General features: G+C 42.3%; 1 protein-coding gene across 14 annotated transcripts in view; it reads left to right on the forward strand.

Moving 5' to 3' along the window:
• The window catches only part of PTK2 (protein tyrosine kinase 2), a 375,599-nt gene that overhangs the window by 151,004 nt on the left and 200,617 nt on the right, over positions 1 to 23,978 (forward strand). For 13 of the 14 annotated variants that reach the window (XM_074943797.1, XM_074943800.1, XM_074943801.1 and 10 more), the window contains 2 exons: positions 468 to 634; positions 13,951 to 14,038. In XM_074943797.1, the coding sequence (XP_074799898.1) occupies positions 468 to 634; positions 13,951 to 14,038 (255 nt within the window). Of the gene's footprint in view, positions 1 to 467; positions 639 to 13,950; positions 14,039 to 23,978 lie in introns of those variants that run through there. The other variant, XM_074943802.1, reaches the window with a different exon arrangement.

Below are 23,978 nucleotides of genomic sequence, written 5' to 3' on the forward strand. Positions count from 1 at the left end.
GGACAAGTTAGATGGAAAAATCAAGGTTCATGAGTGAATTAACCTTTTACTAAATCCTGTCTGTTCAGGTACAAAAAAAGAGGAAAGCTTATGACTGATTTCCTAATACAGGTGGGGAGTGACTGTCAAGGTTTGCAGAAGAGTTAGAAATATTTAACAACTACATGCTCTTTTTTTTTAATCTGAAAATCTGCCCTTTTTCCTCCCCAGCATTTTCCCTGTGTAGAGCATATGGTGGCTCAGTTTTGGTAAGATACATGACTGGTACAGGTTCATGTAAATCATATAACTAAAAATCCAGAACTGGAATTATGGTTTAAAAATAAGTAACTTCTTTTCTTGCATTCCTAATAAATGTAGCTAAGTCGGATTCATTGATTAGCCTTATGTATAAAGTATGATATGATTACCCTTTACAGACAGGAACAAAAAGATGTATAACAAATGTGCATTTTTATGTGTTTTAGGGCATAATTCAGAAGATAGTGGACAGTCACAAAGTAAAGAATGTGGCCTGTTATGGATTACGGCTCAGTCACCTGCAGTCTGAGGAGGTCCACTGGCTACATCTGGACATGGGTGTATCCAATGTGAGGGAGAGGTTTGAATTAGCGCACCCTCCAGAGGAATGGAAGTAAGATTATAAACCTGTTCAGTTTCAAAATCAAATCATTTTGTTCTATGTGCCATAAACTTTGTATAATCTTCTATTTTATAAAGAAAATCCTATTGCAGAACTCCTGAGAATAGGGCTCGTAGAAAGGGAGACAGCTGCCTATAATTACCCAGCAAAAAGCTAGAAGAAATGAGAACGCGCCCTGGTATTCCAGAGGAAAGGCTCATTAGCTAGAAGGGAATTCTGCCAACAGTGAAGAGCTGATAAATCTAACTTGAGCCTGCAAACCTTGGAGTGGGATAAGAGTAGGAGGAGACTTGCTAAATATGTAGTTAGGTCCAGTGAATCATAACATTTAATTGTATCCCTGTTTAAGCATAAAAATGCTATGATGCATTTAAAAATACTTCTAAAAAGGCATTTTATATTCTCTTTAAAAGAAATTAGGGAAGTGTTGCTAAGCTTCGTATAATACAGCCATCGTTTAACTACAACAAATGTTAATTACTCCTGTTTAGAAATGTACAGATTTAGAATGGGTTAAGATTCTCCAGGTGAGATTTAATTGCCAAATCTGTTGTTAATATACAAACCACAGAAGAATGTAGCTCAGTCTGTCTTAGAGTCTGTCTTAAATGGCTTGCTTCTGCAGTGCTAATAGAAGTAAAGAGCAGTAGAAAAACTTTGTCAGAAAAATGAAGAGATATATGTCTGAATAAATTCATGGAGCAGATCTACTGAGTAAGAAATTTTCATAGTTAATTCAGGAAAATCCTATGGCCTGTATTATGCAGGAGGTCAAACTGGATGATCACAGTGATCCCTTCTGGCCATATAATCTATGATTATAATCAGTTTTCTGACCATAACACACTTTACACAGAATTACTAGTCATTTTAAAATCCACAAATATGTTCTTCTGAAGAACTGTAGTAGAGTTAACAGTCTGCACGTAATTTCTTGAAACTTAAATTGCTAGATAATTTACTAGTAAATGCTTACCACATTTAGCAAATCTGATCCTGTGAGTTTATTAATTAACTTTTAGGGAGTAGCCTGGATTAGCCTGTCACACTAAATGAGAAAGTTTAAAACATTGGTGTCAGAAATATTGCACATTTTCTTCTGTGTACATGACATTTCATGGCTTCCTGAAGGCTTTAATGATGCAGATTGATTTTTTTTTCAATCAAATTTATCATAAATAATAATTTGAAGTATCTTTTGCGGGGGGGGGGGGGGGATATTCTGTTCACATAATATGACCAGAATCAAATATGAGATGTGAATAATTTATGCAGTGGAAATTTTTACCTAGTGTCAAAGTGTCAATTTCATTTGTATTATGTGATGCAACCCATATGTTACACATTACAAAACAAAATTAATCAGTTTTAAAAGGAAAGTTAGATAATTGTTTTGACGTTTGGATAAAGGGAGTGCAAAAACCTCAGACAAGTGTCATGATAAGATATAAATTATTCAGTAGATCTCCAGAGTGTCATTTTATGCTTTATCGAATGCAAGCAGCCTGACATACCTTTTAAACCCATAGAGATTTGCTTTGAATAATCAAAATGTTGCTGTCATATTTGTAATACTATAAAACAGAGTATTTAGGATCAGATGACAGTACTTGCTAAAATATTTAGATTAGTAGAGTAGGAGAGATGTCCTGGAATAGTGCTTGAATTAATATATCTTCCTACAAAATAATAATCCAGTAACTGCTGCTCATCTGGGAATTTTTTAATGATTTTAATTTAAGACTGTGTATTCAATATACACGGGAAATGTATTCTCTAATGTTCTTTTAGATCAGTCCAGATGCTTAGATTATACTTCCTGTCAGCAGGAGGAGATAGAAAATAATAATAATTCTTGGAACAAATTCTGTCCCTAACATAAGTGATTTTTGTGATGCTATTGGATACTATTTCCAGTCCTGAGGAGAAAACATAGCAAAGCAGAATAACAGTAAGGGAGGTGACTCTGTATTCACACCGCACTGCAGTAGACTCCTATGGCTGTGGTTAAGGCTCAGGATAAGTAATAAGTTCAGACCTACAAGGTCAGCCACAGTTTAAGCCAGACATCTCTTCTGTCTTCCCATGGCATTCAGTTCAGCTTTAAGAGCATATGTAGCCCAGTTTTACAGCAGTGCCAATGGGTAACCATCCTAATGAAAATTAGCAGAATGCAATTCTGTAGCGAGTGAAGGAGCAAGAAGTAGCTGGCTGTAAGAAGTCCATTGCCCAAGCTTTAAGCTTGCTTTAAGATACCACTATGGCCTTGTCTTCACTGCTGAAAAAGGTATGTTTTTTACTCTTCGGCAACTCACACACATGAACTATCCCAAGGTAAAAACACGGTGAAAACAGGACACTTCAGTTTTACTGTGAGGTAAACTAGGTGAGGTCATCTCAAGGCAGCGGGATAGTGCTGATCTTGCCTAGTTTACCGGATGGTAAAACAAAAGTGCCATGTCTTCACCATGTTTTTACCATGAGATAGGTCATGCACATGAGTTATCTGAAGGTAAAAACACACACACCTATTTTAGCAGTGTAGACAAGGTCTTCAACTGTCACAGACCCCCAGATAGGTTCAAAAAGATGTCAGTGAGCACTGGAGACTTTAGCAGTGGAACCAAGTGCTTATTTGTTCATTGATAACATTCATTCTATTCAGGAAACGAATGTTGAGGAACACAGCTGTATTGTATACTACAATGACCATTGGCTCTCTCTCATTTCCTCGACATGCAAGATCAAGCATTGCAAACAGAGGTGTGTTATACCAAATTTATGTGCAGATTATACTTTTAATTATTGTAAAACACTTAGTCTCAATTTAATTTGGAAGATTTGTTAATCCAGTAATAAGACAGTTACCATTAGATGCATCCCATTGTTATGTATATTGTTTTTTTAACATTGGTGATGAATCTGCTTTGTTAAAAATTCTTTGTAGAAATAACTGATTAGTGCAGTTAAGGAAAAATACAACTTAAAAGATCAAGATTTCAGAAACTTGACAACTTGTCCAGAAGGCAAAGATCAAAAGCTATTTTGTACTGGTGCCTACATTTAGTACAGTAGATTCTCAGATGCACAAAGCCTTGGTAACAAGCAGGGAGAACTGGAGGTCCTGGTGATGTCAAGGAATTATGACATGATTGGAATAACAGAGACTTGGTGGGATAACTCACATGACTGGAGTAGTGTCATGGATGGTTATAAACTGTTCAGGAAGGACAGGCAGGGCAGAAAAGTTGGGGGAGTTAGCAGTGTATGTAAGCGAGCAGTATGACTGCTCAGAGCTCCGGTATGAAACTGCAGAAAAACCTGAGTGTCTCTGGATTAAGTTTAGAAATGTGAGCAACAAGAGTGATGTAGTGGTGGGAGTCTGCTATAGACCACCGGACCAGGGGGATGAGGTGGATGAGGCTTTCTTCCGGCAACTCGCAGAAGCTACTAGATCACATGCCCTGGTTCTCATGGGCGACTTTAATCATCCTGATATCTGCTGGGAGAGCACTACGGCGGTGCACAGACAATCCAGGAAGTTTTTGGAAAGCGTAGGGGACAATTTCCTGGTGCAAGTGCTAGAGGAGCCAACTAGGGGGAGAGCTTTTCTTGACCTGCTGCTCACAAACCGGAAGAATTAGTGGGGGAAGCAAAAGTGGATGGGAATCTGGGAGGCAGTGACCATGAGTTGGTCGAGTTCAGGATCCTGACACAGGGAAGAAAGGTAAGCAGCAGAATATGGACCCTGGACTTCAGGAAAGCAGACTTCGACTCCCTCAGGGAACTGATGGGTAGGATCCCCTGGGGGGATAACATGAGGGGGAAAGGAGTCCAGGAGAACTGGCTGTATTTCAAGGAATCCCTATTGAGGTTACAGGGACAAACCATCCCAATGTGTCAAAAGAATAGTAAATATGGCAGGCGACCAGCTTGGCTTAACGGTGAAATCCTTGCGGATCTTAAACATAAAAAAGAAGCTTACAAGAAGCGGAAGATTGGACAAATGTCCAGGGAAGAGTATAAAAATATTGCTCGGGCATGTAGGAATGAAATCAGGAGGGCCAAATCGCACCTGGAGCTGCAGCTAGCAAGAGATGTCAAGAGTAACAAGAAGGGTTTCTTCAGGTATGTTGGCAACAAGAAGAAAGTCAAGGGAAGTGTGGGCCCCTTACTGAATGAGGGAGGCAACCTAGTGACAGAGGATGTGGAAAAAGCTAATGTACTCAATGCTTTTTTTTGCCTCTGTCTTCACGAACAAGGTCAGCTCCCAGACTGCTGCGCTGGCCAACACAGCATGGGGAGTAGGTGGCCAGCCCTCTGTGAAGAAAGAAGTGGTTAGGGACTATTTAGAAAAGCTGGACGTGCACAAGTCCATGGGGCCGGATGCGTTGCATCCGAGAGTGCTAAAGGAGTTGGTGGATGTGATTGCAGAGCCATTGGCCATTATCTTTGAAAACTCGTGACGATCGGGGGGAGTCCCGGATGACTGGAAAAAGGCTAATGTAGTGCCCATCTTTAAAAAAGGGAAGGAGGAGGATCCTGGGAACTACAGGCCAGTCAGCCTCACCTCAGTCCCCGGAAAAATCATGGAGCAGGTCCTCAAGGAATCAATCCTGAAGCACATAGAGGTGAGGAAAGTGATCAGGAACAGTCAGCATGGATTCACCAAGGGAAGGTCATGCCTGACTAATCTAATCGCCTTCTATGATGAGATTACTGGTTCTGTGGATGAAGGGAAAGCAGTGGATGTATTGTTCCTTGAGTTTAGCAAAGCTTTTGACACCGTCTCCCACAGTATTCTTGCCAGCAAGTTAAAGAAATATGGGCTGGATGAATGCACTATAAGGTGGGTAGAAAGTTGGCTAGATTGTCGGGCTCAACGGGTAGTGATCAATGGCTCCATGTCTAGTTGGCAGCCGGTATCAAGTGGAGTGCCCCAGGGGGTCGGTCCTGGGGCCGGTTTTGTTCAAGATCTTCATAAATGATCTGGAGGATGGTGTGGATTGCACCCTCAGCAAGTCTGCGGATGACACTAAACGGGGAGGAGAGGTAGATACACTGGAGGGTAGGGATAGGATACAGAGGGACCTAGACAAATTGGAGGTTTGGGCCAAAAGAAATCTGATGAGGTTCAACAAGGATAAGTGCCATCACCTTGCCAGTTATTCCCCATTTTGTAGTTGTGTATTTTATTTTTCCTTCCTACATAAAATATTTTGCACTTGTCTTTATTAAATTTCATTGTGTTGAATTCAGACCATTCTCCAATTTGTCAACGTTGTTTTGAATTCTCATCCTATTCTCCAAAGTGCTTGCAACACTTCCCAGCATGGTGTCATCTGCAGATTTTATAAGTATGGTCTCCATTCCATTATCCAAGTCATTAATGAAAATACTGAATAATACCGAACCCAGGATGACCCTTGCATGACACCTATAGATATGTCCTCCCACTTAGCGAACTATTGATAACTCCTGTTTGAGTATATTCTTCCAAAAAGTTTTGCACCCACCTTATAGTAATATAATCTAGATTGCATTTCCCTCGCTTGTTTACGGGAATGTCATGTGGGACTCGGTCAAAAGTCTTTCTAAAATCAAGGTATATCACATCTACTGCTTCCCCCCCATCCACTAGGCCAGTAAACCTGTCAGAGAAGGAAATTAGGTTTGCTTGGCCTGATTTCTTCTTGACAGGTTCATGCTAGCTATTTCTTATAACCCTGTCATTCTCTAAGTGCTTACAGACTAATTGTTGAATAATTTGTTCCAGTCTCTTTCCAGGTTAGGGTGACTGGTCTGTAGTTGTCCAGGTCCTCTTTGTTCCACTTTTTAAAGATAGTATTATACTTCCCCTTCTCCAGTCCTCTGGGACCATCCATCCTTCATGAGTTCTCAAAGATAGTTGTTAATGGTTCTGAGATGGCTTCAGCTAGTTCCTTAAGTACCCTAGAATGAATTGCATCAAGCCCTACCATCTTGAATTCATGTAGCTTATTTAAATATTCTTTAACCTGTTCTTTCCCAATTTTGGCTTGCATTCCTTCTGCCTTGTTATTACCTATTGTGTTGAGTATCTGGTCATCATCAACCTTTTTAGTAAAGACTGAAGCAAAATAGGCATTAAACACCTCAACATACCTGATGTTGTTAGTTATTAGTTCTTGTCAAGGTTCGTTCCCCACTCTGAACTCTAGGGTACAGATGTGGGGATCTGCATGAAAGACTCCCTAAGCTTATTCTTACCAGCTTAGGTTAAAAACTTCCTCAAGGTACAAACTTTGCCTTGTCCTTGAACCCTATGCTGCCACCACCAAGTGTATTAAACAAAGAACAGGGAAAGAGCCCACTTGGAAACGTCTCCCCCCTCCCCTCCCAAAAAAAATATTCCCCCAAGCCCTACACCCCCTTTCCTGGGGAAGGCTTGATAAAAATCCTTACCAGTTTGCATAGGTGAACACAGACCGAAACCCTTGGATCTTAAGAACAATGAAAAAGCAATCAGGTTCTTTAATTAAAATTCTTCTTTTAAGAAAAAGTAAAAGAATCACCTCTGTAAAATCAGGATGGTAAATACCTTACAGAGTAATCAGATTCAAAACATAGAGAATCCCTCTAGGCAAAACCTTAAGTTACAAAAAGACACAAAAACAGGAATATACATTTCATTCAGCACAACTATTTTTACCAACCATTAAACAAAAGAAAATCTAACTCATTTCTAGCTAGATTGCTTACTAACTTTTTACAGGAGTTCTGAAGAGCATTCCTGGTCTGGTCCCGACAAAAGCATCACACAGACAGACTGACCCTTTGTGCCCCCCCGCCATCAGCTTTGAAAGTATGTTGTCTCCTCATTGGTCATTTTGGTCAGGTGGCAGCGAGGTTATCTTAGCTTCTTAACCCTTTACAGGTGAAAGGGTTTTGCCCCTGGCCAGGAGGGATTTTATGGTTCCGTATACAGAAAGGTGGTTACCCTTCCCTTTATATTTATGACAGTTCTCTTTCCCTGTTATGTGGCAGACCTACACTTTCCATCATCTTTCTCTTGCTCCTAATGTATTTAACGAACCTCCTCTGACTGCCTTTTATGTCATTTGCTAAGTGTAACTCATTTTTACCTTAGCCTTTCTGTATTTGTCTACACATTTGTGCTGTTTTTTTGTACACCTTCTTATCAGTTTTTCCGTGTTTCCATTTTCATAGGATTCCATTTGGATTTCCAAATCATTAAAGAGTTCCTGATAGAACATATTGGCCTCTAATCATTCTTCCGATCTTTCCTTCACACAAGGACAGTTTACAGTTGTGCTTTTAATATTGTTGTCTTGAGAAACTGCCAGCTCTCCTGAACTCCTTTTTCCTTTAGATTTTCTTCCTATGGGACCTTACCTACCAGTTCTCTGAGTTTAAAGTTTCAAAGTCCATTGTTCTTTTTCTGCTGCTCTCATGCCTTCTTTTGTTAGAATCATGAAATCTGTCATGAAGCATGATCACTTTAATCCAAATTGCCTTCCACCTTCAGATTTGCTACTGACTCAACCCTGATGATCAGAATCAAATCTAAAATGGCTGTCCACCCTCCGCTTTCTGAAACAAAAAGTTGTTTTAATAACTTATTGGAAATTTTGTGTTTTGCCATATTAGTCTTCCAACAGTCTGGATAGTTAAAATTGCCCGTTACTGCTAGGTACTGTGTTCTGGATATTTCTTATTCCAAAAAAATAAAAATTTCTTGCACAGTATTTTAAAATTCTGCATATTTTATTTGTCAAAATGAGACTATATAATCATACCAGTTTCAATTATTTTGGTAATTTATTTCAAAATACCTGTCAGGATATCTGTAACAATTCAAAGACACACAAAAATTCTCTCAGGAGTAGAGAGTTAAAGAAACCCCTACAACAACCCAGTTCCTGTTTCTCTGCCCCATACCCTGCCAGAGGGGGCAGACACTCAGACTTCCTCTTTCAGAGCCCAGCTATGGGGCACCCCCCAGCTCAGACACTCACATCCCCTCCTCCACCTTCCCCCATAGCCCAGCCACGGGGGACCCCCCAGAGCCCAGGGAGAGAAACAGCTTGATACCTTAATCCAGTCATGAGACTCATCCCACCAAGTCTCTGCTGCTAATTAAGTCAGAATTTAGTTTATGTACTAATACTTCCAGATCTTCCAGTTTGTTTCCCATACTCCTTGCACTTGTTTATAGGCATCTTAGATATTGAGCAGATTCCTCCACTGATTTCCCTCTGTTGCTCCCATGACTCTGTAATTTTCCATGTCCCCCCTAACATCTAGCCCTGTGTTAAGGTTGCCTTTTTTAAGATTATTTGTGGGCTTTTGTCACCTGCCACCTTTAAATCTAGTTTAAGTCCTCCTCACTAGGTTGCCATGTTAGGGTGCAAAGATGCTTTTCCCCTTCTTAGTCAGGTGGACCCCCATGTCTTCCCAGCAGACCTTCTTCCCAGAACAGCATCCTGTGGTTGAGGAAGCTGAAGCCCTCCCTTTGGCATATCTTTGCAGACATGCATTCATCTTCAAGATGCGCATGTCCCTACCTGGGCCCTTACCCTCAACTGGGATGATGAACAAGAATACAAACTATGCCCCTGATTTCTTGACCTCACTCCCAGAGCCCTGTAGTCACTGCTGATCTGCTCAGGGTCATATCTGATAATACCATTAGTGCCCACATGCATGAGCATTCTGGGGTAGTGGTCAGAGGGATGGATGAGCCTCAGCAGCCTTTCTGTAACTTCTCCGATGTGCAACATCTCCAGGCAGGAAGCACACGTCCCCGGGACATCATGTTAGGTCAGGAGATGGTTGCCTCCACCCACCTGGGGGGAGTACTAAAACACTAGCACCTTATGTTCCCCCTTGGGTGAGATGGCCATGAGCCTCCCAGCTTTTGGGGCAAGGGGCTCCTCCTCAGCCACTGGGATCTGTCCGTCACCTCCTGTTGCCGGTATAGCACACCAGTTCTTCACATGGATGATTGGGGGACCTGGGTAGGGGGTGGAACACTGTCTGCAGCCCAAGATGGCCAGCAGCCAGTGTCCTCCCCATAGAGCAGCTGGTTCGCCTTCCTCCTCTGGTGCTTCTGTGGCTGCCTAATATCCTCCGTCCCAGATGTTTCCAGGTGTGTCCTGTCAATGAAGTCCCTCACACTCCTGGATGCTACACAGTTGAGCCACCTCCTCCTGCAGCTTTCTAGCCTGTTTCCTGTGGGACTCCACCAACCAACAGCTCTTACACCCAGGTTATTCCCCCTGCCTGGCTTTCATCAGCAGGAACATACAAGCTGCATTCCCAGCAAGTCAAGACCAGGGCCTGGGTGGAAGTCTCCAGGGTCAGGATGGCTGGCTGGCAGTGTGGGGGCACAGGTGCAAGCAGAGGAAGAGCTATCAGTGATGTTGGCAACATGCCATTTTCCTCCATTAACAGTTCTTCCTTGTAGAATTCTTGCAAATTAAGGAAGGGGAGTGGGGAACACACAACCATGCTTCCCTGTCTTTCTTTGCTGGCAAGCTCAGCTCGCTGACTCCCTTAGCCTCCCATCTGCCTTCGTCTCGCCAGCCATGTGTCTTAAAACATCAAACACTTTGGAATGACAGAATCTGTATAAATGTAAGATGAATGGTTAACCAGCCAATATATTTTAAGTTAATTGTCTTGTGAGTGACTCTACCATATTTTATTCTTAGAGGTGGTTTAGAATGAATCTCACTGTATTCAGTAAATGTTTACTCTTATGTTGAGATGTGGAAAGAAGAAGAGGTATTTTTTTTTATTGGAGGACTATTCACATTAAATTGATGGCATTAAAGAAGATATGTGATGGTTTCCTAAGGTTACAAAAGTACAATAAAGAATAGATTAAATTGTATGATTTACAGAGAGATATGAAGTGTGTAACCCACTTGAATTTTCAGTTCCCATTCAAACAAGGGAAGGAGAAACCGGCTTTGGTTGTGAATAGGTGGGGTTTCTGTGCTACCATAGTGGGGTTTTGAGTTAAATGGGGATTAAAATTGAAAAACTTCCCTTGTCTGAAGGAAAAGAAATAATCTGTTCTGTTTTTTTCCTCAATGTGTGGGATTACTCAACCAGGCAAAAAGGCAGCCATTAATCCCATTATAACTGACATCCCAAGATTAATGATGAGAATTTCTAAAGAATTTCTGAGCATCTCATTAGCAGAAAGATACTTGAAGGGAGTTGAGAGAACAGCAATAAAAATTATTATGGGGTTGTAGAGAATGATTTATTAGGAAAGATTAAAAGAACTAAATATCTGTATCTTGCTTAGTAAATGCTCATGGGGTGACAGCAGTTTACAAACATGTGAAGGGTAGTAGCGTCAGGGAAGGAGAGGTGTTATGTACGATAGTTCAAAGACATGTATGAAGTTAAGAGAAAGAACATGTAAAATGTAGATCACCACAGACTTCTGGACCATGAGTAATTATTATACTGCAGAATAGTCTATCATGGGAAATGGTGGAAGTGCCATTGACACCAGTATGTTGAGCATGGTTAGGGAACAATTCTCATTGAAAGGGACAGAGACTGTCACCCAACAGGACTGTCTCATCTCCTGTTTGTACCTTATGCTTCTGTAATTCAGTACTGTCTTGGCTAATTAATCTTCTGTTGTATGATGGAGATGGGTTTCTTAAGTCTATATCAAGATACAGATATATGTAGAGTTCAGTAGCTCAAGTTATCTTGGTTTTTTTTGTTTTGTTTTTTTAAATCTGTCCTTATAATTCTGTTTTAGCCACAGTATATTACATGTTGTAATAAAAGGCAAAGTAAAATGGAAACTAAATATCGTACTAGTCTACCTGAAGCTTTTAGGCTTTGCATTAGAGTTACTTTTAAAATTAAATTGTATGTTAAATAATGAGTGTTTTTAATTTTCTCTGATGCAGTTGGTGACATACATGATGAAAAACTATAGTACGTGCTCCTTTGCCTTTATATTATGCTTCTTGGTATATTTTATAGTTCGATTTAACCTCAACCTCCTCCTTAAGGTTGTATTTAATCACTAGGATGCTGAAATCACATGAGATGGATAACAATTCCCTTCTTGTACAAAAGAGGGGGTAATAAAAGATTGCGGAAAAAGCAGTTTTTAGATAAACAAAAACTTCTAAAAAATTTAAAATCTAGAAAGCTAGTATGTGGATGAAGACTGAAGATCCATCAAGCAATAGAAGGGAAAAATAAGACAAGGAGAGAGAAAAGGGGGAAAATAGTTGCTTTTTAAACAGGAAATTTGCTTTGTTCTACATTTGACTCCGCAGTGTAAGCATAGTGGTGATTTGGCTTTTTCCAGTGGAGAAATAAACTTCCTTCAGTTTTTCTGGTTTTGGACAAGGTATGGATGACACTACCTTGCCTCTCCAGACATGAGCCCACACATGCTACAGGGTGGTCTAAGTTTTTGGTGGGGGGGAAAAAAAGGACTATTTTTGTTTATATTTTGCTGTACATCATGCAGCTGTCTTTTTATATCTCTGAGTCTGAAGATTCATTGGGTTTTTTTTAAATGTTTGCTTCATTTTAGCCAAAGACTGAGCATGCACTTTGTGTTTTTGAAGAGAACCTCAAAATATCAAGAAAAATTAACTGAGTATTGTAAATCCATAGTTTTATATATATAATAAAATGTTTATATATATTATTCACCATAGATTGAGTATTCAACAGTAGAAATAGGCAACACAGCAAATCAAAATTCTGTAACTGTTCGTCATTTTTGTGGGGCTGGGATTCATTACATGTTCAAACAAGTTAATGTGATTTTAATCAATAACTTTGTCTTGTCAGGTATGTGTGCCTTAACTTGCAATCCTTAAACATTATTTTCTATAAATTGCTAAGCAGCCTGTCCTGTCCTGCTGAAACCAGCAATATAAAATTTCACAACAAAAGCTTGTCACTGTGCAAAAACCATTAAATATATGGTTTCAAAATGTTTCTAATTACAGTAAAGATTATGTAGCTGGCCATCATGCTAAAATGCTATGGTGTTTGTGATAATGCTAGTTTTACACTGAATGAGACTATTACTTAGATTCTAAGATCTTCAGGGTAGGAACCACCTGATAGGAGTCTTTAGGTGCCACTGCAGTACCAATAATTAATAATATCCAATCGGTTTCCAAACAGTTTTACTATTTATAAACAAAAACTTTAGGGAGATCTAAAACTCTGGCATAGCCAGTAAATCAAAGTGACCCATAGTCCTGCCTCTCTGGACCTCCTGCTGTAATTGAATGGTGTGGCAATGTCATGGTGGGATTTAGATTTTTGAGTTACTAAATGCACCTCAGTACCCTAATATGGGATACGCCTATCTGTTAGGAAATCCTCCTATAGGTAAATCCCAACAATTCCATTGAGGTAGTCCCAGGAATAGATATTGCAGCACCTTTATTTGATAAGAGATTGAGCCTTTTCCAGCTGAAAATGAGCCTTTGGCTAATGCACAGGTTGTGGCTCCCTGATGGGCTATACCAGTTGCCATTTTCACTTGGAACAGAACCTGTGTACTCACTTTTGCCAGCTGTGCATTAAACATTCATGCTTGTGCTAACCAAGAAACCTAGTAATTGTTACTTGCTCAGACCAGTAGTCCATCATCTTAGCTTCAGCTGCTACCACCACCTACAGCGGGGCCTGGCAGCCCATCCAGGTCTGTGAAGAAAATGCCTCAGTCCTTATAACAGCCTCTTTGAACTAGTATAGACCTGCAAGCCCATCAGGAAAACATAATCATCTGTTCCAGCAACAGGTTCAAACCTACTACTCACCTCCCCATGCTTCCTACCCATAAGACCTGCCAAAGCTCAGTCCTTCGAAATCACCCCGATGAGATGAGGGTTCCCAGTAAACAAAGGGAACCAGGTATACTTTTTCCTCTGAACTGCAGTATAACTGGGCTGTCAAAATGATGGTTTCCCATTTAATTAATTAAATTTAAACTGTAATTGCTTTTTAATAAAATTTTAAAAGCACTTGCAAATTATACAGAGGTTTGGGGTGTGTGGGGTTTTTTTGTTTTTTGTTTTTGTTTTTTTTTAAACATCCTAATCATAGAATCATATGTAGGGCTGGAAGGGCCCTTGAGAGGTCATCAAGTCCAGACGCCTGTGCTGAGCCAGGACCAAGTATACGTAGACCATCCAGGACAGGTCCTTGTCGAACCTGTTCTTTAAAAGCTACAGTGATGAAGATTTTTTCTCCTTGCATTATGGATGTAATCCTGTTTTCCTTCTTTTTAGATATGAACTGCGAATCCGATATTTACCAAAAGGATTTCTGAATCAGTTTACTGAGGACAAGCCAACACTAAATTTTTTCTATCAGCAGGTAAATTTATTTTGACTGTTGTTTATTTTCTCATCTGCAATCCTGAAAGTTTGTTTTGCTTATACAGGAACAAGTTGCTGCAGGAACAGAAAATTACAAAAATCATATTGTGTGTATAAAACAGATATGGAAGAGACAGTCGCTTCTTTCTCACTGGGAAGTGATGAGAAATACCTTCTCCGGGGCGGGGTTTTGGCAGATGTTTTCACAACTTGGATGCAATTTACAATTCACTTGGCTGTTTGTTATTCGTGTTTCTCATTTTATTAAATTATTTGTTTCCATTAAATTTGAAAGTATAACTAAATGACCTGTTTTTATGTATATTAATGTGTTCATGAACATATATTAATTGCTCAACCTAAATACAAAATGGTATTTTCTGGATTTTCAAGTATTCTGCAGCTAGACTCTTCACCTCTGATAATATTTAGCAGTGATCACAAAAATGTGCACTGAAAGACTAAGCCTCACAACAGTCCTTAAGGGCTCAAGTTTATTTTCAGATTGGGGCTGTTGTCTGTCTCAGTGTTATCTAGGGCCCAATTTTCAGATATGAATGTTTGAAATTAAGCATCTGAATCTGTACTTTGATGTCTGAATTAACAGGTAGTTGCTTAAGATGGTTATTTAAGTGCCAAAGTACAGATTTAGGTACCTAACTTTAGACAGACAAGATTTAAGTGAAAACATGTCCCTCTATTGTAGAAAGAATAGTTTCCTCCAGTTGCAGGAGTTAGTGGATGAAATTCTGGCCTGTGTTTTGCAGGAGTTCAGACTAGAAGATCATAATATTCCCTTCTGGCCCTAACAATGTATGAAAACTCAGCCCCTAAAAATATTGATGCTGTCTACTTATCATACAGGATTGTTGCAATGTGTTTGATTGCTGTGATGTTAATGCACATCACTGAAGTACTGTCAGTGTTTAACAAATAACTTAATTGATACTGATCGTTGTTTTTCTCAGCTATGTATTACCCAAAATTCCTATATTATGCATGTAACAAGTTACAGTGCCCCTCACCTCTTCATGTGTTTCAGTAGCTGCAACCACTAAAAAGAACTACTTAATTCAGGTAATTAGTTTAAAGGTGACCTGTAAAAAGGGAAAATGCATTTGTGCCCCTTTTGAATCTTTATGGAGCATTGAAAGGGGAACAGATTTTTATCCATGGTGTTTAGAAGGTTTTTTTCCAACTCCAATGACTAATAAATGTGTTGAGGAAAGATTCCACACTTCCACTCCTCCAGCAAAGGTACAAGCTCACAATACATCCTGCTTGGAGACCCCCTCCCCAGAAGATCTCCGCCAAAAGCAGGAGGGCCAGATTTGACATGTCTTGTATTTCCAAGATTTACTAAAAGGCAATAAAAGAACCCATAAAAAATGCCTCAGGCTTTTTTTTCACATAAGAAAGCAAAAAAAAGCACAACCTCACTCCCTTTAAGGAAATAAAACAAAAGTTTGCCTGCCTTTGTGATAGATGGTCCCTTGCACCAAAAATCATATCAATATTCAGGTTACTCCCAGTCCCAAAGGACCAGTTACTTATCTCAGGTCAAGTGCATCCTAGGTCTCGCACTAAAGACAATGCTTGTAGGCAATCCTATAGTAAACTCACTAAAGACTTATTAACTAGGAAAGAGAAATGAGAGTCATATACAAGGTTAAAACAGGTAAACATACATGCACACACAAATGAGTATAGTCTTTGATTTCAAAAGATGATAGTAGCTGCTGTAATATGCAAGCTTTATATGTCCTTTAAGGCTAAACCAAGCTAAACAGCTGGGGACCCCTTGCTTATGTTTAGAAATCTTAGGCTCGGAGTTCAAGCAGCTTAGGAATACAATTTTTTATTAACAGGGATTTGTATTCTTTCCCCCCAGCATTCAAACTGGAGACAAAGCGTTTGTGTAGGTCTCCTCTTCATGGGTGGAGGGTACAATCAACAAAGTTTTTTGTCCACTGATGTTCCAGAATGGCTTGTTTGATGTCTGTAGAACTTTTTTTTCTGTTGGGGAGGAGATAACACCTTTTGTGGTGAACTAATATTTCACACTTGGTAATGCTTCTCCCCTGACTGTGGGAGTTTGCAGTCTTAGCAAACATTTTTATGGTTACAGAGCAAACATTTAAGCATTGCCTTATAACCTGGGATACAGATATTATAAGTAGGATTAATATATGCAGCATCCTACAAGCATTCCATAAAAATAACACATTCTTAATATCTGTTTTAACAATGCTAACACACAGGCAAGCCAGACTGGTTTCAAGCTATGCATTTGTCAGTGTTTAGTGAGGCCCATTGTCCTTGGCATAAGCTGGCACCTGGTCTGCCAGCATCACACCTGTTTGCTTACCAAGCTGTATTTTCTTGGAATTATCACCAGTCATCTTCCAGGAGTATGGTTAGTGGGGGAAAAATTAAATCTGTACATGAACTGGTTTTAATTTGTTGAGACAACAGGGATGTGTTTTGTTGTACCAAAAGACACCCTTGTGAACAGCTCAGAGGTCAGCCTGCACTTTGTCTTACACTGTGCCAGTAATAATCTGACTCCACTGATTTCTTCAGAAGCTAAACTTTTGTTTTAGGATCCTTTTACAATGCAGGTATAACTGTTCTCGTGGACCATTGTCTGTCTTTTTCTGCCAGGACTATAGACATCCTTGTTGTAGTCAGCTCTTCTGGGCTGCAAAAACCTAGTGTACACCCCGTAAAAATTAGGGAGTAACTGTTGGGCAAGTGCAGAGCAAGTTACTCTTTTACCTTCATGGGAAGGTGTAAACCTACTAAAATTTTATATTTCACTGTAGCAGAGTGTGGCAGGGCCCCCTTGGCTTTTGCCTCTGCAAGGTTCACAAAGGCACTCGGAGACCCTAGGTTTAGTAACCACTGGTGCACTTTATTCTCAGGCTTGTTCCCACCACTGTTTCACCATGTACAAGCTACCCTTCACCATCTGCAGGCAGGAGGGAGGGGAAAGCTACCTTCCTGCTTCCGTTCCCTGCCTTTTTCCTTTTCTCCTGCTCTCCCCTGGCTTCCTTCTCCTGAGGCTTTTATGCAGCCCCAGGCTAATTAGGTAGCAGCTGTCTCCGCCTCCCCAATTAGGGCCAGGTTACTTGCAGCCTGCTGTAATTTTTTTCCCCTAACGAGGAGCGGACGTGACAGAGGGCTGAATCTGCAACCCTTTGCCCAGCCCTGTCACATCACATATAAGAAAATTTAATAAGATCAGTGCCCTTTTAATAGAAAAAATGAGAATTCTCTTTCACCTTCATCTTTCACCTCAAATTAGGGTTTGAAATAAACATACTAATCCTGGTCACTACAGCTCCCATGTTAAGGATGGCAAACCTTGTGTTCTCCTGGTGCAATTCTGTTAAGTAACTGAATTGTAAAAAGAAAAGGAGTACTTGTGGCACCTTAGAGACGAACAAATTTATTAGAGCATAAGCTTTCGTGAGTTACAGCTCACTTCATCGGATGCATACAGTGGAAAATATAGTGGGGAGATTTTATATACACAGAGAACATGAAACAATGGGTGTTACCATACAGACTGTAAGAAGAGAGATCAGGAAAGGTGAACTATTACCGGCGGGGGGGACGGGGGACCTTTTGTAGTGATAATCAAGGTGGGCCATTTCCAGCAGTTGACAAGAACAGTAGGGGGGGAAATAAACAAGGGGAAATAGTTTTACTTTGTGTAGTGACACATCCACTCCCAGTCTTTATTCAAGCCTAAGTTAATTGTCTCTAGTTTGCAAATTAATTCCAATTCAGCAGTCTCTCGTTGGAGTCTGTTTTTGAAGTTTTTTTGTTGAAGAATTGCCACTTTTAGGTCTGCAATCGAGTGACCAAAGAGACTGAAGTGTTCTCCGACTGGTTTTTGAATGTTATAATTCTTGATGTCGTTTTCTTAAAATGCAGTTTAATGAAATGAATGTATTGCCATGTTTTATCAGTAATGATCTTGAGTTCCCAAAGTGCAGTTCAGACATCTCTCTTCTCAGAATGAACCTGGTATTTGAATCTATGATGGTAGAAAAGCACTCTTTGGCTGTATCTTTCCATGCTTATTCTCAGCCTGAAGGTGACCGTATTTGGACAACTGTGGTTTGATTTTGCTGCGTAGGATTCTTTCTGGGACAATAAAACCTGGGTTCCCTTTGGTTTTAGTTTCCAGCAAAAGGTGTCCTTCCATAGATATTTGTGTTCAAAGTCTTTGTACTTATTCCATACATAGACAAAAGTCTTAGATGCCAAGCTGCCTTTTCCCATTAGACAATCAAGTGTATATCTAATTCCAAAATACTAAATGAACTCTAGTCAGCCATCTAGTTGACCAGCCTTTGGGAGATACCCAGGGAAGACTTTCTTCCCAGCAACTTTCCCTTCCCTTTTCTTTCTTTATCGGGGGGGAGCACTTTTATTAGAATAATGGACCCACCTGCTCTCACAGACAGAGTCCTGATAAGAACACAGCTGTCTTCTTTTATCCCACAATTAGAGTCAAGGGAAGGAAGCAGCTGTTTCTTTTTAATCCCTTCTGGTGGCCTTATATTTCTGACACCTGTGAAGTTTTGGTTATTTTGGTTTGTGAAATTGGTAAGCTGCTACTGGCTTCTGAGGATGTGTACTACACAGCTCAAAGGGCCTGAGCACCCCTCTATGGCGTTATTTCTTAGCTATACAAGTGAGGGATTTGTGACGCTTCACAGTTGGCATTTATGTAGCATTTTCTGATGAATGCATACCCTGCTAAGTTCAGGGGAAAGTTGAGGAACAGATTACAAATGATTAAAGATGGCATGATGGAACTTGCTGACCTCCAGAAATTTGCTCACACACATGCAAGCAGATGCATTTATCTGCAGCATCAAACATTCAAATACACTACATGCTGTATATCTTCAAGAACAGGGAAATATAAATCACATGCCAGCATGTATGTATCTTGAGCTCCCTACTCATGAATCCCACCGTGGACATTCCAGTACAGTTCTACTTGGAAAATTGACTCTAAAAAGATGGCCTCCTGGGACTCCATGTTTATTTTATCTACCTTACCTGCATATCATATTTGCTCAGTTTAGAAGTAAAAAAAAAGAAAAAAAATTATCAGCTCTGCAAATGCCAACTTGACTCTGCAAGTCAAGATGTAGTGTTTCTCTCATGCATTATAAAGTAGTATAGATTCAGAAGACCAGATTCTGCCCATAATTACACTGACATATTTTCGGATGAGTCAGATCTGACCTGTACAGACGGAACTGCACTGAGTTCCCTCTTAAAAACTTATGAAGGAGGCTCTGCCACTATTAACTTTGAAACAAACTGCTTTTCTGCTGACCATAAAGGTGCACACTAAGCGGACTTCAGTGAGAGAATCTCCTCATCGTGTTCTCTTTTCCCTTTGCTAACAATAGAGGAATGGGGAAATTCAGGAATCTTGAATGCCATTCCAGGCTTTTGTTATCCCAGGCTCTTCTGCAGGTTCACCTCAAGCATGACCCCTTCTGCTGCGGCCCCTCCAAACATCCCAGTCAAGTCTTTACCCACTCTTGGTCCCTTGTCCCAGTTTCCACCTTTCAGGCTTCTCATCCCAAACCCAGTCTCACACCTTTAGACTCTCCATCCCAGTCTCCTATTCACTCCTAGTCCCAGCTTCCGTGCATTACTTTATCCTGCTATGGATAGAGGCGTGATTGAATCCAAAGTTAGAACTGATATATCTGTCCCACCTGTCCCACAGTCAGAATAAAAAGGGTCACTCAGCAAAATCCGTGGAGAACCAATAATAAGAGGAAATATTATTCCCAGACGGTTTAGCGTTCATACGGTGAGTTCACTGTCCCAAATGTGGAGTCAGAAACCAACTGGTTTAAGAAAACCATAATTTTACAATCAAACTTTTTTTAATGTAATCTAAAGTCGTGGTGGTTCTTCGAGTGCTTGCTCATGTCCATTCAGCTTAGGTGTGTGTGCTTGCCACATGCACCGGTGCTGGAAGTTTTTTCCCTCAGCAGTATCCATAGGGGACCGGCTGGAGTGGCATGCACATGCCGTGGTATATAGGGCGCTGCTGGCTCCCCCTACCCTCAGTTCCTTCTTGCCGCCAGTGACTGGAACTGTTGCTGCTTCAGCTAGTGCTGCTGCTGCTCGTTCGTACGAGCGAGTTAATTTTTGTATTATAGTGACTATAGTTTACTGTTAGTGTTTGTAAATCCTTTAGCTATAGTTAGAGACTTCGTAGGTCCTGAAAGGCTTTGCCTCGGGACAGGGCATGCCCCGGTCCCCAGGCTCTAAGCCCTGTGATCGCTGCAAGAGGCCCATGCCCATTAGTGATCCACACAGCAGTTGTCTGTGTTGCGTGGACGAAGGGCACATTAGTGAAAAGTGCAAAATTTTGCAAGTCCTTCAAGCCAGGGACTAAGAAGGAGCGTGATATTTGTTTAAGAGCGCTCCTTATAGAGTTGGCTCTCACCCCGGCACCAGAGCAACACTCCAACTTGGCACCGAGCACCGGGTACACAGTGCCCCACCGGGACTGTCCGCCATCTGGCACCAGTCCTCATCTGTGGCTCCGACCAAGAAGCTCAAGAAGATGATGAGAGCAAGGTCCCATGCCAGCCAACTCTTCACCCCCATCAGGATCTTGGGCCCAAGCTCCGGTGGAGCCCAGCCCACTCTCTGCCGGCTACCCCAGATAGTGGCAGAGGCCTCCATCAGCTCCAGGTATTGACCATGCCAGAGGCCCTGCAGACAGTGCAGGAGATCGTGTCCCTCCCAGTGCCACCCACACCTGCTCCTGCTTTTCCCCCAGTAATGGGGTAAACCCATTTTTAGATCACGTTGGTCCCCACTTCAACGGCACCATTTCCTGTTGCTTGCCCCCCTCAAAGCCACCATGCATCTGACCACGAAAGGCAGATGCAGCACAGCCGCATTCGGTCCCCAGACCTTGGGCACAGGCAGAGAGGCTCGAGATGCAGCTCACCAGCTACTGGGCACAGACCTTTGGAGACACGTGCCCCCCCCGCAGGAGTACCAGTCCTGGCACCTGGTATCTCGGAGACCACGGTACCACTCCACGGACCCGTAGAGGGATCGACGTTACCCTTCCTCAGACGGTCACCAATCCTCTAGGAGGGCATCACTGTGTGCGGGCGCTTCCCGGCACTGGACCCGTTCCGACTCCCGGTCCCACTCCTCATCGTGGTACTGTTAGTCAAGCGCGAGATATAGATCGCTGGCTCCAAGTCGTCACGGATCCGTTGAGCGCCACCAGTCCCTAAGACTCCACACCAGATTGGACTCCAGACAGAGTGACTGGCACTGGTCAGGAATCATAGAATATCAGGGTTGGAAGGGACCTCAGGAGGTCATCTAGTCCAACCCCCTGCTCGAAGCAGGACCAATCTCCAATTTTTTTGCCCCAGATCCCTAAATGCTCATGCTAAATCCCCTCAAGGATTGAACTCACAACCCTGGGTTTAGCAGGCCAATGCACAGACCACTGAGCTATCCCTCCACCGTTCTGCTCTGTCCTGGTTGCCTGGGAGCAACCGCTCAGGATCCAGCCCTGGTTTGGAGCGAGGTTCCCTGATGGCGGAACAAGGTCCGGTACCAGCGATACCAGCTACACTGTTGGCAACGAAACTGGCCCCGTGGCCTCAGGCACAATGGCCGGGACCGTGGTACACATGGAACCCGTGGGGGTTCATCGAGCCCTCTCAGGCTGCCTGCTCAGTGTCCGGAGCCTTGTAGACAGCAGCTGCCTCTCTCTCCTTCCCTCCTAAGGTGCGAGGACCCCGCAGGTCCAAGACGGAGCAGAGGAGCAAACCACTGGGCCACCAATGGTTGTGGAGGACCCTATGGCATCAGCATCTTCCTCGTTGTCGCCAGATGAGGCTATAATGGGGCCTCCTCCCCTGGTTCCTCCGGATGACGCTAAAGTGCCCCAGGAACTACTGAAGAGGGTTGCTGCCAACCTGAGTCTTCTGGCAGAGGAGTTAGAGGAGCCCTCAGACTCTCTCTTCGATGTCCTGTGCTCCACAGCATCAGCCAGGGTGGCTTTGCCCCTTCACGAAGAGGTCTCTAAGATCATTAATGCCCTGTGGCAAACTCCCTCCTCCCTACCACAAATCTCCAAGAGGGCTGAGAGCAAGTACTTTGTGCCATCCAAAGGCCACGAGTACCTGTACACCCAACCTGCTCCCAACTCCCTAGTGGTAGAAGCGGTTAACCACAGGGAGTGACAGGGTCAACCCAGGGCTACCCCTAAGAACAAAGACTCCAAGAGACTAGACTTGTTTGGGCATAAGGTTTGTTCGTCCTCTAATCTCCAATTGAGGTTGGCCAACCATCAATCCCGCATGGGATGCTATGAATTTAACATGTGGCAGGCCATGGCCAAGTTCAGGAGCTTCCTTCCTGAGGCTTCTAGGAAGGAATTCCGAGCTATTATAGAGGAGGGCATGACTGCGGCAGGGCGATGCTCCGGGCGTCTTCGGATACGGCGGACACTACCGCCCAAAGCATGGCCTCAGCCGTCGCCATGCGCCAGGCATCCTGGCTGCTCCTCTCTGGCTTGTCCACAGAGGCTCAGCAGTTGAGGCAAGACCTTCCCTTCGACGGGCAATCCCTGTTTGCGGAACAGACGTACAGTAAGCTTCATGGCCTCTCATACTCCCACACAACCCTGAAAACGTTGGGCCTGTATGTTCCTGGCCCTGACCACAAGCGGCTCAAGCCACAGCAGCCTGAGGGCCAGGGGAGCCACCCTCGCCAGGAGCCTTCCCCTAAGAAATCTAGAGGATACAAGTGACATCCTAACCAACAGGCTTCTCAGCCAAGCTTGACCGGCAATAAGCAGGCGGGTTTCTGAGTAGCAGCCGTGTTAGTCTGTATTCACAAAAAGAAAAGGAGTACTTGTGGCACCTTAGAGACTAACCAATGTATTTAAGCATAAGCTTTCGTGAGCTACAGTCACTTCATCAGATGCATTCAGTGGAAAATACAGTGAGGAGATCTATATACACACAAAACATGAAAAAATGGGTGTTACCATTGTAAGGAGAGTGATCACTTAAGATGAGCTATTACCAGCAGGAGAGCGGGGGAGAAAAAACCTTTTGTAGTGATAATCAAGGTGGGCCATTTCCAGCAGTTAACAGGAACGTCTGAGGAATGGTCGGGGAAGAAACATGGGGAAATAGTTTTACTTTGTGTAATGACCCATCCACTCCCAGTCTCTATTCAAGCCCAAATTAATAGTATCCAATTTGCAAATGAATTCCAATTCAGCAGTTTCTCGCTGGAGTCTGGATTTGAAGTTTTTTTGCTTTAAGATAGCGACCCTCATGTCTGTGATTGCGTGACCAGAGAGATTGAAGTGTTCTCCGACTGGTTTATGAATGTTATAATTCTTAACATCTGATTTGTGTCCATTTATTCTTTTACGTAGAGACTGTCCAGTTTGACCAATGTACATGGCAGAGGGGCATTGCTGGCACATGATGGCATATATCACATTGGTGGATGTGCAGGTGAACGAGCCTCTGATAGTGTGGCTGATGTTGTTAGGCCCTGTGATGGTGTTCCCTGAATAGATATGTGGGCACAGTTGGCAACGGGCTTTGTTGCAAGGATAGGTTCCTGGGTTAGTGGTTCTGTTGTGTGGTATGTGGTTGTTGGTGAGTATTCGCTTCAGGTTGGGGGGCTGTCTGTAGGCAAGGACTGGCCTTTCTCCCAAGATTTGTGAGAGTGTTGGGTCATCCTTCAGGATAGGTTGTAGATCCTTAATAATGCGTTGGAGGGGTTTTAGTTGGGGGCTGAAGGTGACGGCTAGTGGCGTTCTGTTATTTTCTTCGCTGGGCCTGTCCTGTAGTAGGTGACTTTTGGGTACTCTTCTGGCTGTGTCA

Source organism: Natator depressus, chromosome 2 (genome assembly GCF_965152275.1).
Source record: "Natator depressus isolate rNatDep1 chromosome 2, rNatDep2.hap1, whole genome shotgun sequence".
Lineage (NCBI taxonomy): Eukaryota > Metazoa > Chordata > Testudines > Cheloniidae > Natator > Natator depressus.